Source organism: Silurus meridionalis, chromosome 17 (genome assembly GCF_014805685.1).
Source record: "Silurus meridionalis isolate SWU-2019-XX chromosome 17, ASM1480568v1, whole genome shotgun sequence".
Taxonomy (NCBI): domain Eukaryota; kingdom Metazoa; phylum Chordata; class Actinopteri; order Siluriformes; family Siluridae; genus Silurus; species Silurus meridionalis.
The window spans coordinates 7,598,210-7,614,797 of record NC_060900.1 but is presented as its reverse complement, the minus strand read 5'-3'; the positions used below and the strand labels follow the sequence as shown (position 1 = coordinate 7,614,797).

Sequence of the window (16,588 nt, the reverse complement as noted above, 5' to 3'; positions counted from 1 at the left end):
GGTTTGATTCTGATTCAATATTTATTGTTAATTTTTAAATTATACCACAGACCATCTTGTAAATAATGTAATATCCAAATGATGAAGCACCATCGTTTCTTATTGTGATTCAGTTTGAGTGGAAATGCTGGGCCCTCCATCAAACAGCCATTTTTATTAAGTACAGCAATGTCTTTTTGTCAGGAAGTGATTATCATAGTCATCAGCCTTGTCAAATGTTTCTGCAGTTGACTAAAGGCTGATTCGTTGAGTTAACATTGAAATTTTTCTTTTTACCCTTATGTGCCATTTTCCCCCTATTTGTTTTGAATGCCAGTTTTGGATTAATGATCTCTGGCAGTTATTTTGGCAGAATTAGTCACTGATGTGTCATTTATCAAACTGGGTGAGGAAGTGTATATAGACATACTTTCAAGTCTTACATTTCAGCTATGCTTATTTGTGTGCAAATGTCTCTTTCCTGATCTCTTTTAATTTCTCTGCTAGATGTCCGTTCCTTTTGATAAAATAAAATTTTTATTTTTGGTAATAAATAAATCAGTCAATTGTATTAGCCTGTGAGAAACACAGTTGAGTCTGAGGTCCTGTTCTATATCTTTTAATAATAATTTATGTCACGAGTGCTCTATATGTCCTAATTAAATTTTAAAATTGCAAATAAGTCTTTTGTAATACAAAAGAACGCAAACATTCCATATACAGTGTTGTTACCCATGACCTACCTTGTTTAGACTTTAGCGATTTGTTTGTGTCTCTGTGAATTCCAGCATTGACTCGGTATCAAGATGGCTTTCCACTTTCACCCACATTCAGCATTCATACACTCCACCAAATACCTAATTCCTTTATCTCAAAGCAGCCTTTGAATTATGTGTTAAGTTTTAAAGCTTCTATTTCTATGTGTGGAAAATAAGAACCCAGAGCTGAAATCAGAGCAATGGTTTTATAGTTGCATTTGTCTACTTACAAGTAGTTCATATTGTTCAAGTCTGGCTGGCTAAGGAAACAACAATTGTGCACACAATCACCAATTCATATTGAGATAAAGACCTAAATAGTGAAAAGAACAAAAAAGTGCACAAGTGGAATGTGAGTAGTGTCTAGTAAACACCAACTTTACTGAAATCTACAAAAATTTGTCCATGATTTCGATGAGCATGATGAGAAAACGTTCAAATCATTTAATTAAAAACAGTTATTGGAGGGAAAATTCTAAAATAAGCCCTCATTAACTTGGGCTGATTTGTGCCCCTAGCTCATTCTTGATTTGATTTAACTCAAAAGTTAATCATGAACAGCAGTACATTGACTGCAAGACCTCAAATAATAAACAATTTATCAAACATAAACGATTGTAATATTTCAAAGATCTTCACATACAGAAGGACTTTTTACTGTATTTCAGCTAGTCAACATTTCTTCCCAATTATTGCCCCACATGTGTAGCCTTTGTTTGAAAACTCCTTGAGTCCCTCTAGAAAAGATAATCATGCTCGGATATGCTTTATTACTAACTGTAATAAACCTAACCCTAACCCTAGAACATGATTAGAGTCGTGTTATGCCTAAGAGTTTATAATTGATAAATTGGATGTAATTCAGTTTCTTGTCCATAGAGATTTTGTTGGCTGGGCTACATTTTGTATTGGGTGTACAGCATGCTTACTCAATGGCTATGTCTCCTAATCCATTCTACAAAACACCAATTACATTATCTCTGCTTCTATGTGCTCTTATGTTGTTTTCACTCTATAGTCCTATTTTTAAACACATGGTATTTTTTTTCAAGCCTGCTTTATCTATCATTTGCCAGTATAAAATGAAGGTTTTTGAAAGCTCTATATTTTAAGAGTGGCCTATTATAACCATTGTTCTCTTTTTTATAATTGAGCTTTAGTGCAGCACATGGTATTCTGTGGATACTGTTCATTTGATAAACAGATCTTGTGTGGAGATGCTGGGGTAGAGTGGGCTTTGGCCTTGATTGTTTGATACTGACTTGAACTTGGTTGTTTTTTTAACAACATACTGGTTTAATTTAGAATAATGAGGTCTTTATTCACTTTTTCTTTTTTAAACGGAAAGTGTAAAGTGCTGCTAAATATTTAATAGGATTTTTACTTGTTTGTACATGCATTGCTTTTTAGTGACAAGTTATTGAAGACCAAAAATTAAGATTTCTTATTGCTGTGTTGGTATTAAAACAAGGATACAATTTTATTAAAATAAAAAAATGTGATTGTTTTTTGTAACTATTTTTAACAGGGCTTATGCAACACCAAATGATTCATCTAACAGGGAAGCATGTTTGACAAAAATATTTACATGCTCTTAATGAGAATTTGGGAGAGGTCTCATCTCTGCCTTTGTCCGAGTCAGCAGAAAATCTCACTCCATTCTTATATGTAGCTGTAAAGAGCCAAAGCATAGAAACGCATCATGTGCTCATCATTTGGTAGTCACTAGAGAGAAAAAAATGCAAAAGTAGGACAATATCTCATTTTAGTGGAGAGTTTTCTGCATGCTGTCACAGTTCAGTTGTAACATTTGACTCCACCGTAGAAGGGGTTTGGTTTAGTACTATTGATTCTGGGGTTTCAAATTCGATGTTAAGCTTTCCTAGTAGAAAATAGTGCATGAAATTCTTTGTTGTTTGGTTACAGATGCACCTCACATGTTTTTTCTCAACTGGGCTTTAAAATGTACAGTTGCCACAGCCTTAATTTCATCTGGAAACCTTGAACCTGTTTCCAGTGTATACTATTATTCTATCTATGTACAATAAACAAATTTGTTATTCCACAGCTTCACCTGGGCTAATCAGGCAAAAAACCTATCCTGGACTGCAGCAACATCAATATGTTTTATGTCACTTGGCCCACTTAAGAGGGAAATCATGTGGTGTTGTATTTTGCGGTTATGACTGACATGCATATGTTAATAGAGCACAAGTTGTTGTCATAAATTAAAGATTATTACAAAGTAGGCATGGCAACTTGTGTTGGCTTTTTGTTCTGAAGTAATTGTTTTCTCGATTTTCTTTTTAAAATTGAAATCCTAACACACACACAATCAAAAGCAAATTCTTTAAAATGCCAATTTCACATTACATTGCATCAGACATTGCATTCAACTCGGTGAGTGATTTGAAACTTAGAAAGAAGTTATACCAGAGCTCAGTATGCATGTGGTGCTTTTTTTTGGCCTGATTTTTTTCTATTTTTATTTCAATTTTTTGTTTGTCTACTTTCTGAATATGGAATAATGATAATTACGTCGCATCTGCTATATTTATGAATGTTTCATTTAGGTGGGTACATCTATTGGACAGAGAGGCAAGAAAATGTGATTAATGCAATGGGTATAATAGAATTAATGACACAGGTCACTCGATCAGCTTATTCTCATTTGTCTGTTAATTTCAGTCTGTATTCTAATTCATAGATACCTTGTATAGTCCTGGGGCTGCTTCATGTGTGCTTTTTAAGCATCCTTTTCATTCTTCTGGAAAGATGTTCCACTAGATGTTGGAGTGTGCTTGTGGAGATTTGTGCTTATCCACCCACAAGGGAGTTAGTAAAGCAAGGTACTGATGTAGGGTGAAGAGGCATGGCCAGTCTTCACATTCATCCAAGTTCTGTAAAGTTTAGGTCAGAGCTCTATGTAGCAGGCCACTCGAGATCTTCCAGACTAACCTTTGTTAGACTGGAAGCTGACTTTGTCCACAGAGACACAGTCATGCTGGAACAGGCTTCGGTCTCCTAGATTAAATGAAGGCAAAATGTAATGCTACCACATCCCAAGTCATCCTATAAAATTGTGTACCTCCATCTTTGAGGTAACAGTTTGGGGAAGAACCACCTATGGCTAAAAGATTTATTTATATCAATACTTATGTCTGTATAGTGTACCGTTTTCTTTAATTATTAAAGATGTCTTTGCATATGTTTTTTATAAAAAATATATATTTTCATTTAATTTTGTATTTTGATGTGCATTAAGAATTAAGGAAATCATACTTATGTATCAATATCGATATTTGAATATGCTTATTTTAGGAATGTGTATATATACATCTATAAAACATATTTTTTTTTTTTAAATACCAGATGGTGTGCACATGTCCCTAGCACAGTCACTGGCAGTTCTAATCGAGTTTCAGCACACAGTCTTCTTGCTCAGGGGTGACCAAGTGGAACTCAATATAGATTTTCTGTGACATAGACCATATGGGGTGTAAAAACCCTTTAGCCAGAGGAAAGCGAGAGCAAATCTTATTCTTGTCATGTGTTGTCATTGTGCTTAATTGTATTTAATAGCTATAGTCTAAATGTAAAACCCAATATTTTATCATAGTAACAAAAATAGGCTAAGAATAATTTCAGTATTTGTGATTGCAATAAAACAAGTCAAGAGCTTCATGAGTCACTTAAGTTGGGCATATGCCTACAGTTAGTCTATTAACGTCTAAATAATACGCCTTTATAGTCATATAAACTGCTTCATTTAAGTTCAGGATGCTGGAGAGAAAATGCAAAGCCAGCATTGAACATTCATCCATCCGCACACAATCTGATTTGCCTCGAGGGTGAATACAGTGTCGATTACTTTTCTTTTCCACTTTCCATTCATTTAACAGATTTGTATTTATAGGCAGGATGTGAAAAATCTTTACATGGCAACACTCATGCATAAGTAAACAGTGCGACAGTGTACAGGCTGTTATTACACTTATAGGATGACTATTTTTGTGTACTTAAGATGATTAATAATCAGAAAAAGGTGCCACTGGTTTTAGGTTTGTTAATTAGAAATAAAAGAAGATTTGCTCTGTATACAACTATGCACATGTAGTAAAATAATTTGGCTTGCATGTTCCAGATTTGAACAATGCTGAGTTTTGCATGTACGATCTGCTTTGCTCATGAGTCCAATAGGGGTATCATAAAGATATTAGGGATTAAATTCTCATAAACATAAACCACTGCAGTAATCCTGTAATGTTTAATCCATACAAAAGATCAAGCTGAGGGTTTCGATTACTTGCATAAATGGCAGCCTGCATAAAATTCTTTCCTGACGTGGGAAAAGTGGCAAGTAGTTCTATTTAAATAAACCGTTTTCTTTAAATATACCTTTTATTTTTAAATGAAATGCAGGCTGCAGGAATCTAGCATTTCATTTGAGCGAGTGTGTCTTTCCTTTGTGGGGTTTACCATCTTTCTGTCCTGTTAGAAACTACTAAATAATGTAGTGATTTCCCCATGAGTCCACTGAAAAGCTTGTGCAGGGAGAGGTGAGAGTGAGAAGAGGAGAGTGTAGGGAGGGCGAGGATGGCTGGATTGAGCCGTGGAGAGAAAGAAGGAGGGGCATAAGGCGGAGAAGAGTTGCCAGGGTGCATATGGAGCATGTGGGGACAGCTTAGGCAGGTCAGCGCAACTAAATGCAAAAGGCTCTCTGCAGCATTGTATAATTTATGAGCTTCAACCACTGCTGGAGCAGAACCTCACACTTGGACTGAGCACATGGACAACCATAGTAACTTTTCAAAGATTTTTTTTCTGATTATTCCATATGACACTCAGGCCAGCTGCGTCTCATTTTCATCGATCATCCATTAGATGTATAACCACAGAGACCTCTACGATTACAAGAGTTTGACATTCATACATAAATGCTGCCATCACTGCAGCAAACCCTTTAAGGCCTTAATGGTGGAGTCTTTTGTGGTTTACCAGAAGATATTTAAAGAATATATGGCCTGTTTGAGTCATGATAATCTTGGTATTTTGAAGAATGAATCCATAGGAATGGAGCTGTTATTCTTATTTGTTTGTGGTGCAGGACACCTCATTATTCCATTTGCAACCGGTTTGATACTCTAGAGCTGAGATGTTTTTTTTTTTATTTTTATATTTTTTTGTTTTCACCCCTTTAGGACCGTAAGCTGTCAAAAGTGGAGAGACAACGCTTTAAAGAGGAGGCTGAGATGTTAAAGGGTTTGCAGCATCCGAACATTGTGCGGTTCTATGACTTCTGGGAATCTCTGCTCAAAGGAAAAAAATGCATCGTTCTGGTGACAGAACTCATGACCTCAGGGACATTAAAAACGTGAGTCAGGTCTGCACACATGCGATTTGGCTTGGTACTTATTGATTGTTCCATTGATTGTTGTCAAGCCCTGAAATTTGTGGGGTTTTTTTTGTTACCCCCCAAACCCCCCCCCCCCCCCCCCCACTCTTGGTCCTTTTCATTGGGTAAAAAAATTAATTACATCATTAAGGTCCTGTTTGTCATGACGTTGATATTCCTGATTTGATAAACATTTATAATATTTGTATTATCCTAAGAGTACAGTTAAAAAAGAACAAAATAATGTTGCTGATATTTGATCCATGGCCCAGTTGGGCTTTGCAGACCATAGCAATATCGATACGTCTGGTCTGGTTAGTCAAGATACCCAAGAGAACCACAGTTGTACTCTGAAGTAATAAACAGTCCGCAAGATGTTTATTTTTGGAGCTCCTGTATGAACAATGGTTCCCAAGACCAGCTTATTTAATGGTGCCCATTTGGAGATGTGATGAATTATGTTTACCGCAGATATGCAAAGAATTGATTATTATTTGTTTGAGGATAACGGATAAGTAGGAAGACGGGACCCATTGTACAGTGGATGTTCTGTATTCAATACATTAATGATTTTTGTGCACTCCTGGGCAAAGTTTAGGGCCAAAATGGTCAAATACAAAGCTTTTTATGGTCTTATCAAAAAAATCACTGTCCAAGCAACAAGCAAGAATGAAACAAACAGGTGAAGTAACATTTTTGTATGAGAGCATTTCCTTTGGTTTCTTTAATTGTTGAAGGGTTAGCTATTTAAAGAAAGAAGAGATAATGTTACATTAGATTTTGACTACTTCAGACTGTTGATTAGTCTGTTTGTGTTCAGTTTTATACATGATAATGATTTTTACCTTTTGCATTTCTCTGTTTCTAGCTTTCCAAAACCCACTCCCAAGCATTTTAAAAGTAAACAAAGGAAAGGTGCCACAGAGAGAATGGTGCATGTACATTGCAGCATCGTGAAATTCTTTCTTTGCATATCCCAACTTATTAAAAAAGCTGGGCTCAGCCATGATACAGCACCCGGGAGCAGAGAGGGTAAATGGCCATGCTCAAGGGCCCAACTGTGGTGACCTGGCGGTCCTGGGCTTTGAACCCTTGACCTTCTGATCAGTAACCCAGTGTCTAAGATCATTAAAAGCTTCATATTTTGCCATTTTGGGTTTGACTTCTTTAAGTACCGTATTTTCCGGACTATAAGCCGCTACTTTTTCCCCACGTTTTGAACCCTGCGGCTAATTTATGGATGAACTGTGAACAATGACTTTCTTGGTAGGCTACTGTTTTGATACAAGCCGTGTAACAGACACTGTCTTTCGTTAAAGCCTGTGTAAAGTTCATTAATTTCAATGTAGACAGCGGCTTATAGACAGGTGCGGCTTATTTATGTTCAAAATAAAAATCTTTGTCAAATTCAGTGGGTGCGGCTTATATTTGGGTGCACATAATAGTCTAGAAAATAGATTTTATTTTTATTTTTTTTACCTCACTGACTCTCTTTTTGCTCTGCAGTTATCTGAAGCGGTTCAAGGTGATGAAGCCCAAAGTGTTACGGAGTTGGTGTAGGCAGATCCTGAAAGGCCTTCACTTTCTTCACACACGTACCCCTCCCATCATCCACCGGGACCTAAAGTGCGATAACATCTTCATCACGGGTCCAACGGGTAGCGTGAAAATCGGGGACCTGGGCCTGGCCACTCTTAAAAGAGCCTCTTTCGCGAAGAGCGTCATTGGTGAGATACCAGCACAAAACAAGGCCTGTTTTGCAGATCTTTTATATTCACAGTTTAGCATTTTAGAGTGTATGTTGTAGGGCGGAGCTGTGTTATTTATTTACTTTTTGTTATCACTGCATAAACATTCGCGCTCATTTTTGTAGCATTTTGTTTAAGCTTTACTGAACCCTACAGGGTAATAAAAATTTTTTTATAGCAAATATCAAAGCCAGTCAGGCACTATAAACACTACAGCATTTTACAGCCAATGGGATTTTCATATTCGTGTTAATGTTTTTGCACGATCCATTTAATTCAGTGTTAAAGCAATCATGTCAGATTCTGAACAGTTGCCTGCTTTTTCATATTACCTTGGAGGATTTTTATTTTTTTTTATATTTGGTTCTTCTTCCAGGCACTCCGGAGTTTATGGCCCCAGAAATGTATGAGGAGCATTATGATGAGTCTGTGGATGTGTATGCCTTTGGCATGTGCATGCTGGAGATGGCTACATCAGAATATCCATACTCAGAGTGCCAGAATGCTGCCCAGATCTACAGAAAAGTCACCAGCGTGAGTCCTGCTTTTCTGTTACTGATTGCAGCATCACCATGCATAAAACTTGGCCTACATTTTTAATAGCTTTAAATGTGCAGTTTTTAATGCCATAACCTGAACTGTTGAGTACAGTGTTTTACAGTCAGTCAATAAAAACAATATGAAAAACGAATTCTTCAGATATTTTAAAGTTGCATGAAACATTTGGATTCTTGGGAACGTGTTGGAGTGAAAACATATTAGCCATTAATTTCATTGCATTCACGTTTGATAAAAATAAAACTCAACATAAATGTTTAACTTGTAAGCATTGACTGTCTATTCAGTATATTCTTAATTTTAGGAAAGTACTGTGAATAGCTCATGCCCACACATACATTGCATGTCTCAGTAGGTTTTAAATCCAAATGACCATTCCAATAAAAGTTTAACACAAGTCTAGTAAATATATCCACATGAAGCAGACATGCATTAGTCAATGTATGTTTGCTATTGCACCTAAATGAGGTCCCTTTCCGAAAATATGTTTTTGGAGGTATAGAGAGGCTTCCACCTGCAGAATTGCAATAAAACAGCTTTGCGTAGCCTCCTTCAGGAGGTGGTCTCCTGATTAACACTGAACACATTCAATTTAACTTCAGCATCAGAATGCTTCAGTACAAAAAAACAAAACAATAAAATTGCAGAAGAGGAAAAGTTGTGTGGAGAATTATACTAAATTATTTTAGTTTTTTATCATCTTTTAACGCAAATAAGAATACAAGACAAACTGCAGTGCAATGTGAGGGTTTTTTTTTTTTTTAAAGGTTTAAAGTTTTATTAGAAGGTAATATTTTTGCTTCCTTTTTTTTTGTTGTTGCATAATAAAGAAAAGAAAATGTAACAATGTTCAGTTTTTTTATTTTTTTTACATATACAATTCATAGACCAAAACGTTACAGCGATATAAACAACGAAATTAGACAACCCTTTATTTTCCCAGTTCTCTCGATTAACTTCCATTCCCATACATGTTGGCTGGAACTAAGCTTTCTGAGCGGAAACCCTGATTTGAATACTGCAGGTGTAAGCTGGCTTAGTTATTGATTTATCCGGAAATGCTCAATTGCATCTGCTGCATTATCTATTCTGGATACATTCATTCTTTCATGTGATTTTTTTTTTTTTTTTTTTTTTTTTTTAATTAATTTTTCTTACTCTCCTTTTTCACTCACTCTTCTACTCAGCATTACAGTCTGCTGGCTTGCATTTAGCTCTTTATTACAGTTAGTTTCATGAAGTTATATGCTTGCAGTAAACAATGGGGGAAATCACATCCTATCATCTTGTCCTCCCCCTGTTTCTTTGCACCATAATCTCCTTTACTTAATTCATTCTTTAAATATATATACAACATTTTTCTCAGGGGGTGAAGCCCGCAAGCTATAACAAAGTTAAGGACCCGGAGATCAAGGAGATCATTGGCGAGTGCATTTGCCAGAATAAGGAAGAGCGGTGAGTGAAGCGTGTGTGTGTGTGTGTGTCTGAGAGAGAAAGTAAAGCAGAAAGAATAAGCTTACTCATAGGTTTCTTCTGATGGGTGAAGCTCCCCCTTATGTCTCTCATGTCAAGTTCCTTTGACTATTAAACACATCTTGTTGTACTGTAGCTTTTACTGCTAGTAAACAATTTTACTCAAACATGTTTACAGGGGATCTTTCATAATGTATCACCCGAATGTGTTTTAAGTTTTTTGTCTCATTTAAAGCTGAAATTTCTTATATAGTAATTTAAATGTAATGGATTTGATGATGACACGTGTCTGTCATGTTTATAGTGCTGATGCTAACATGATGTTAAAGCTTAATAAATAAGCAAACAAACAAAGCAGAAAGATTAATTCATACCGTTTTCTGCTAAGTGCCAATGGTGACAATCCCTCTATGCACCAACTCTAATGTATTGGCCTGTTGCATGCAGACCTTCTTCACCCCTATTCAATTTGATCTCTATTAGCCAAGAACAAAACTACTGCTTATATAACACTCCTAATTCAGTAAAGGATGGGAAGGAGAGGGGAAGGGAAGTTTTTATTTTGGTTGCATATTTCAGTGCCCTTGTGCTGAAAAAACAAAAAGAAGGAGGTTTTAGAAGTAGGTGGTGTTTATTATATTAGCTTAAACTGCATCTTTGTACTATTTTTGTACTAGTTTGTACTATTCAGTGGTGGACAAAGTGCACTACACAAACCATGTCGTTGAGTTCAGTTAGAGATACACTCGGTAAAATATGACTCCAGTAAAAGTGCTCCCTTTAACCCTTCACTCGAGTAAAAGTACGAAAGTATTTGCCTTCAAATGTACTTAAGTATCCAAAATATAATAATTTATTCTGGCTATAATGTCTAATCATTTTTGTCATAAGACTTTTGTTTAATCAGCTCAGGTTATGTGAAAAGACTCTGTTACTCTTAGCAAACCAGTCTATTAATAGGATTATATTAATGAGTTAAACACTGATTGATAGCTATTACAATTATCATGAGCCCAAAACCTTGTTTTTAACTTCATAAAAAAAAAAATTACACAAATAAGGCAAATGGTGCTGTGGCAAGTTGGAGTCAGTAGATTCTTCCATCATTTATTAGTCTCAAAATGTTAAGTAGATACCAGCAAGCGGCAATCAAAACAAGTTTAAAACAGAGTGCGCGCTCCACCCTGATTGGTGGCTCACTTCATACTCGACCAGTTACGTTTTATTCACTCGAAAATAAAAATGAGCGACTGTTTTCGCAAAATGAAGTTGAGTAAAAAGTACGAGAATTGATTTTGAAATGCAGTAAAGTTAAAGTAAAAGCCTCCCCAAATGGAACTACTTTAGTTAAGTGCATATATGCAAAAAAGCTACTTAAGTACAGTAACAATTTTTTTTTATCTTGTTACTGTCCACCACTGGGTACTGTTCAATTGTTTAGTACATTTGCTTTATATAACAGGAGTCTTTTGAAAGAGCTACTTTAGCCTGAAATGCACTATATGGACAATAGAACAGGGACACCAGACTTTTCCAGCCGTATGTGATGCTTCTCCAAACTGTTACTACGATGTTGGAGGCAGACAATTATATTGTATGTCTATGAATGCAGTAGCATTACATTTTCACTCCACTTAAATTAAGACACAACCTATTCCAGGAAAGTTTTATGTAAAAGGAATATTGCACTTGCATTTGTGCACTCTCATTGGTGCACCATTGCTTCATTCTGTTATAGTTTAATAACTACAGTGCAATGATATTCTCAAAGCTGAATGGTCACATAGTTCTGATTTGCTTTTGTGTAGGAGCATGGCTCTGGCAGACAGTGTGCTCATTCCGATATGTTATTATTCCTATAGTGACTCATTCACAAGGACCTGTATGGTGGACACGCCATAGTCTTGAACAGGTCATGACTCACTATACTATATATAATGCCATATCTTCTTTTCAGTTACTCCATCAAGGACCTACTGAATCACGCGTTCTTTGCGGAGGACACTGGCGTGCGAGTGGAGCTGGCTGAGGAAGATGACGGAAGGAAGGCCTCTATTGCGCTAAAGCTGTGGGTGGAGGACTCACGCAAGTTGAAGGGCAAGTACAAGGACAGCGGTGCCATCGAGTTTACCTTCGACATTGAGAGGGAGGTGCCTGAAGGTGTGGCTCAAGAGATGGTGAGAAAATGGTCCATTGTATTTCATGCTATAAAGCTGATTTGTTTGAGTTTATGAATTATGAATAAATTATTACATTTCACTTTTTACCTGCATGAGCTTCATAATCCTGGGATCTCATCCTTATACTCTCAGCTCTCTTTTCCTCAACTCACTTTATGTAAGTTTCCTCGTACATTAACTGCGATTATAATATAAAATTAAACGTATAATGACATTTTCATTTGTTTCGTGACATCACTGCAGTTTATTCCATTAGATTTCATTCCGTTTTGCAGGTTCTGTATATTGTTTAGCCATAATCGATCCAGATTTATTTCAAATGTATTTTCTGGTTCTATTTTTAGGAAAGCTAATCTACTAAATGGTAGCTGCAAAGAAGGTTTATGGCTTCCTTTCTAGCCAACAGGTGCAAACTGAAATCCATAATTGATTCTATAAAAATCCTTAATGTCGGTGCAATCAGAAACCAGGGCTCTCCTGGAAGAATAAGAGCTACTGATGGAAACAAAACCGCAAATGTACATGCAACTCTTTTGAACTTTTGCTTTCTTTCAACGCGTCAGTTACCTCATAGGCCCATCATGTGCACATTGCTAGAGCATTGCTGTCTAACTGGTTTTCAGACAGTGATATGAAAATTCTCCTAACAGACTAATACATAACATTTTATGCATTAGTTTCTTCAGCTGAGCTTCATAACCAGCTTGTTACCTGGGGATGGTGAAATTATGGAGAATTTTTAAACTGCTATGAATCTGGCTGATGGAAAACGCAATAGCAATCACTGCTTTTGTGAATACTCTGCCTATAACTCGGAAGAATACAATAATTGAATTGCAGTCCTTTTTGTTTGTTTTTTATGCGCTGTCTTCAGTCGTATTCTTTGGAACTGTAGATATTTTGGAGCGAGCTTCGGTTAAAGGGCGAACTCTTTAAATATAAATGGTCATCGTTTTTTTAAATAGTGATTTCACTGTATTTATTTAATGACTAATGTATTGTGATTTGAATAGAGAACAGGGTGTGTTGTACTCTCAGCAGATAAATCTTAGCAACTGTTTAGTTTAAAACATGCAGTAAAAGTTTTTATAATTTTTATTTATTTATTTATTTTTAATTTTTTAATTTTTTTTTTTTTTTTTTACTTACTACAATGAACAGTGCTATAATGGCTCTAAGATTTATGGTTATTGTGAATGTCCATAGTCACATATATTTTAATATATTCAGAATCTAATAGTCACCAGTCAGTCATTAACAAGGAAGTGGAATTCTGTCTCGTAAACGTGAGGCTGCCGTGTGCACCTACAGAAGTCCATTTCGAAGAGTCTATCCAGGTTGTGGCACTAGTTAAAAAGACTAAACGCAGACTGTAAGCTGAGGTAATTTTATCTCGGCTTGCTGAAAAACAAGTCCCGAAAATAAAGTGGCGCATTCCTTTGTGTGTACACCTGCCATAGAATTCCTAGGAAATCGGTCTGACACTTCTTTCCATATAAACACTGTAAATGGAGACTTCCTAAAATAGCATTATCTGAAAACAATGCTCATATACACACACAGACTTAAAATGCTCCATTTAATACGAGTTTGGCACCGATTTATTTCTGCATGTATGTGTGGGTGTATGTGCAAAAATGGCATTTTTCCACCGAAAGATTTAGACCAGCGCAGTCTGCCTAAACTTGAGCTCACATGCATTGCCCACATGCTTGTGTGTGATGGTTATCTCGCAAAGGTTTTGTCTTTGTTTTTCCTTACTCCTCTTGGTCTCATTTGAACTGTGCCTTCCCTGGTTTTGAAGGGGCCTCTGCACTGCAGGGCTTAATACATTTTTCTTTCCACATCATCTTATTAACAAGGCCTTGATGAGTTTTATTGATTTACGTAAGACTTGATTCAGGAACCACGGTTAAGACCTTGGGGAATAGTATACCTTTCTTTGCATCAGGATGTTTTCTATTCAAAGGCTTCCTCTTTATCTATCTGCTGCTTAGTGGCCTTCATTTTAGCACTAATAGACACGTAATACCACAAATTAGGGTGACTGGCTGCTACAGATTTTATTTAAACGAAGGCAGGTCGGTGTTTGCGTGTGTTCACGCTGAGCACAGCCTGATTCTATTTTCAGCTTCTCTACTTGAAGGTGCAACCTTCTGTCCATTCACTTTGAACAAGGTTTATTTCAAGTGTGAAGACATTTAGCATGCTTTTCATTGCTTTCTTTAGGTACAGACAAAGCAAGAAAAGCACAGAACGTGTTTTTTACAGGTGCTTTCATGCGGTAAACTTTCATAGCTGCCACAAAAAGAGGCAAGAAGCTCAATATATGGATATAAAACCATTCGTGTTCAGGGAATCCAGGGAGAAAATATATTAAATAAAATCTGAAAGTGATATGTAGAGTGAAACTCTTGTATGTGAGAAATGACCCATTACTTATAAATGTCTTTTGTTTCGGCTGTAGTAAATAATCAGTACTTCTCTGGCATCATGCTTATATATCTATCATCAGATTTTAGCTAGCTGGATAACAGCTGTTAAACAGAAATGGAAGAAAAATGTATGTATAGAGAATTTATTATAAAAAAAAAGCAAAAAGTTGATTTCAGTTCGATCTTTTTTTCACACAAGAATACTTCTACTTTCTGTTTTAATCTCCCTGATTTGTTGAAGTGTCCATTTTTTTCCTTTCAATTATGTAATGTGTGTTTTTTATTGATTTATTTTTCCAGGTTGAATCGGGTTTCTTTCACGAGAGCGACGCTAAGATAGTGGGGAAGTCCATCCGCGACCGAGTGGCGTTGATAAAGTGGCGACGAGAACGCACCGTGTCCTCAGCCATGCAGAGTGGGATCGCGCCGACGACGCAAGCCCAGGTCCTCCTCAGCTCCGTGCCCACTGTGTGTGAGCCCACAGGTGTGTTAGAGTCAGAGGAAACGGAAGCAGACCAGCACACCAATCTGACCCAGATGAGCAGCAGCACTACCTCTGTTACATGTGAGTTCTGGCTGCACAGCTTAATGTTCTCACAGGACATGAAGTGCACATTCATGTTTATTCATTTTATGCTCCTCTTTTTTTCTTCCTGTTTCTCTCCAGCTGACAGCGGCATTGGCTCGATCATATACTCTGACTCCCACAGCAGCAGCTTGCACAGTGTCATTTACCCGACACTGCAGGAATCTGTTTCCACAGCAGTGCAGCAGGTTTGTTTCCTTTTTGGTGCAAGATGATGATTAGTCACTTAATTTAAAGGAAATTTACAGTTTGATTTAAAATTTTTGGAGCTGTATGTGTGTATATATGTTTATTTTCCACCCTTATTTGTGTTTTGTGTCTTTCATGCTATTTGATGATAGTCACATGTCCCTGGGTGTTTTTTGACACCACATGACAATGTTTATGAGCCGTTGCCTTGCCCCCATGGAACTGGGTCTAAAGCAGGTTTCCGTCGCCAAAGCACTACTGTGATTGACGCGCTGAGAGACCATCCACATATCCAGTCAGTTTTTCAGCCAGAAAGTCCCGATTCCATTTCATCAATCCCATTCAAATTTAAGAGGAACGATTCTTCCGCCCCAAATTTGTTGCTTTCGCCATTGCCGTTTGATACTCGACGCCATAGTGATTCGTCAGTGGTGCTTTCTCCTGAGACCGAGTGTGACGAACCTCCATCGAAATCCTGGGGATGTCGACGTTGTCTAAATCACATCCCTCTCATTCCGTATCCCTTGTGCACAACTTGCCTATCACATCTCTTATCGAGGACAAGGACGGGAACAAACCCCATCTCATGCACTTCTCTCCACACTCCATGTATATGTGAGGGCCAACCTATATCTCCGACTGGACTCTTACTCAGTGGGCACAGAGGCTCTCTCCTTTACGAGACCTCTGACTTATCAGAGCTTAACAAATCCCTGGAAAACATTACAGGCCACAAGCACGTCCCAAATGTCTCTGCCTTACTGAAGGTCCCGTCCATGGTGTTCGAAACAGGGCCATATCGGACTGTGCGTAGTCACGGTGACGAGAATGAGTTGACCGAATCTCTGAGTCCTGAGCGAATGCCAAAGCCAGGAATGCACCGCAGGGCGAGTGTGTGCATGGGTGACCGTACGTTCACATGTCCGGTAGGTTGGACAGCTGGCATACTTTATTGTCTGTGGGTGAAATGGGCACTATGCTTCTGGCGGATGAACCTCCCTAAAACCCGGGGCTTTTAGAGGTTTTTGTATTTTTCCAAACGCTTTATTTCTCCTTATCTCTTGCATCTTAACCCGATTCGCTTTAACTCCAGTCCAAATCTATACTTTATTTGTTTCTTTCAGAGGATGTTGCCAGGCTTAGCCAGTGCAGATATATGCATCCTGCCTTAATGAAACTTTCCTGACCTTCACCTGCTTTCTCATGGAAACTAACCAACCAATCCCAGAGCCTCATAAAATGCTAATCCCAAAAATTATTTTTTGTATCTCCTCCAGCTTCTCTATA

General features: G+C 37.3%; 1 protein-coding gene across 7 annotated transcripts in view; it reads left to right on the top strand.

Moving 5' to 3' along the window:
• LOC124399837 (serine/threonine-protein kinase WNK2-like) overlaps nucleotides 1-16,588 on the top strand; it is a 49,065-nt gene that overhangs the window by 6,234 nt on the left and 26,243 nt on the right. For 6 of the 7 annotated variants that reach the window (XM_046871083.1, XM_046871085.1, XM_046871084.1 and 3 more), the window contains exons 2-9: nucleotides 5,939-6,111; nucleotides 7,639-7,859; nucleotides 8,257-8,414; nucleotides 9,805-9,893; nucleotides 11,869-12,088; nucleotides 14,827-15,091; nucleotides 15,194-15,300; nucleotides 15,454-16,227. In XM_046871083.1, coding sequence (XP_046727039.1) covers nucleotides 5,939-6,111; nucleotides 7,639-7,859; nucleotides 8,257-8,414; nucleotides 9,805-9,893; nucleotides 11,869-12,088; nucleotides 14,827-15,091; nucleotides 15,194-15,300; nucleotides 15,454-16,227 — 2,007 coding nt within the window. The remainder of the gene's footprint in view (nucleotides 1-5,938; nucleotides 6,112-7,638; nucleotides 7,860-8,256; nucleotides 8,415-9,804; nucleotides 9,894-11,868; nucleotides 12,089-14,826; nucleotides 15,092-15,193; nucleotides 15,301-15,453; nucleotides 16,228-16,588) is intronic. The other variant, XM_046871089.1, reaches the window with a different exon arrangement.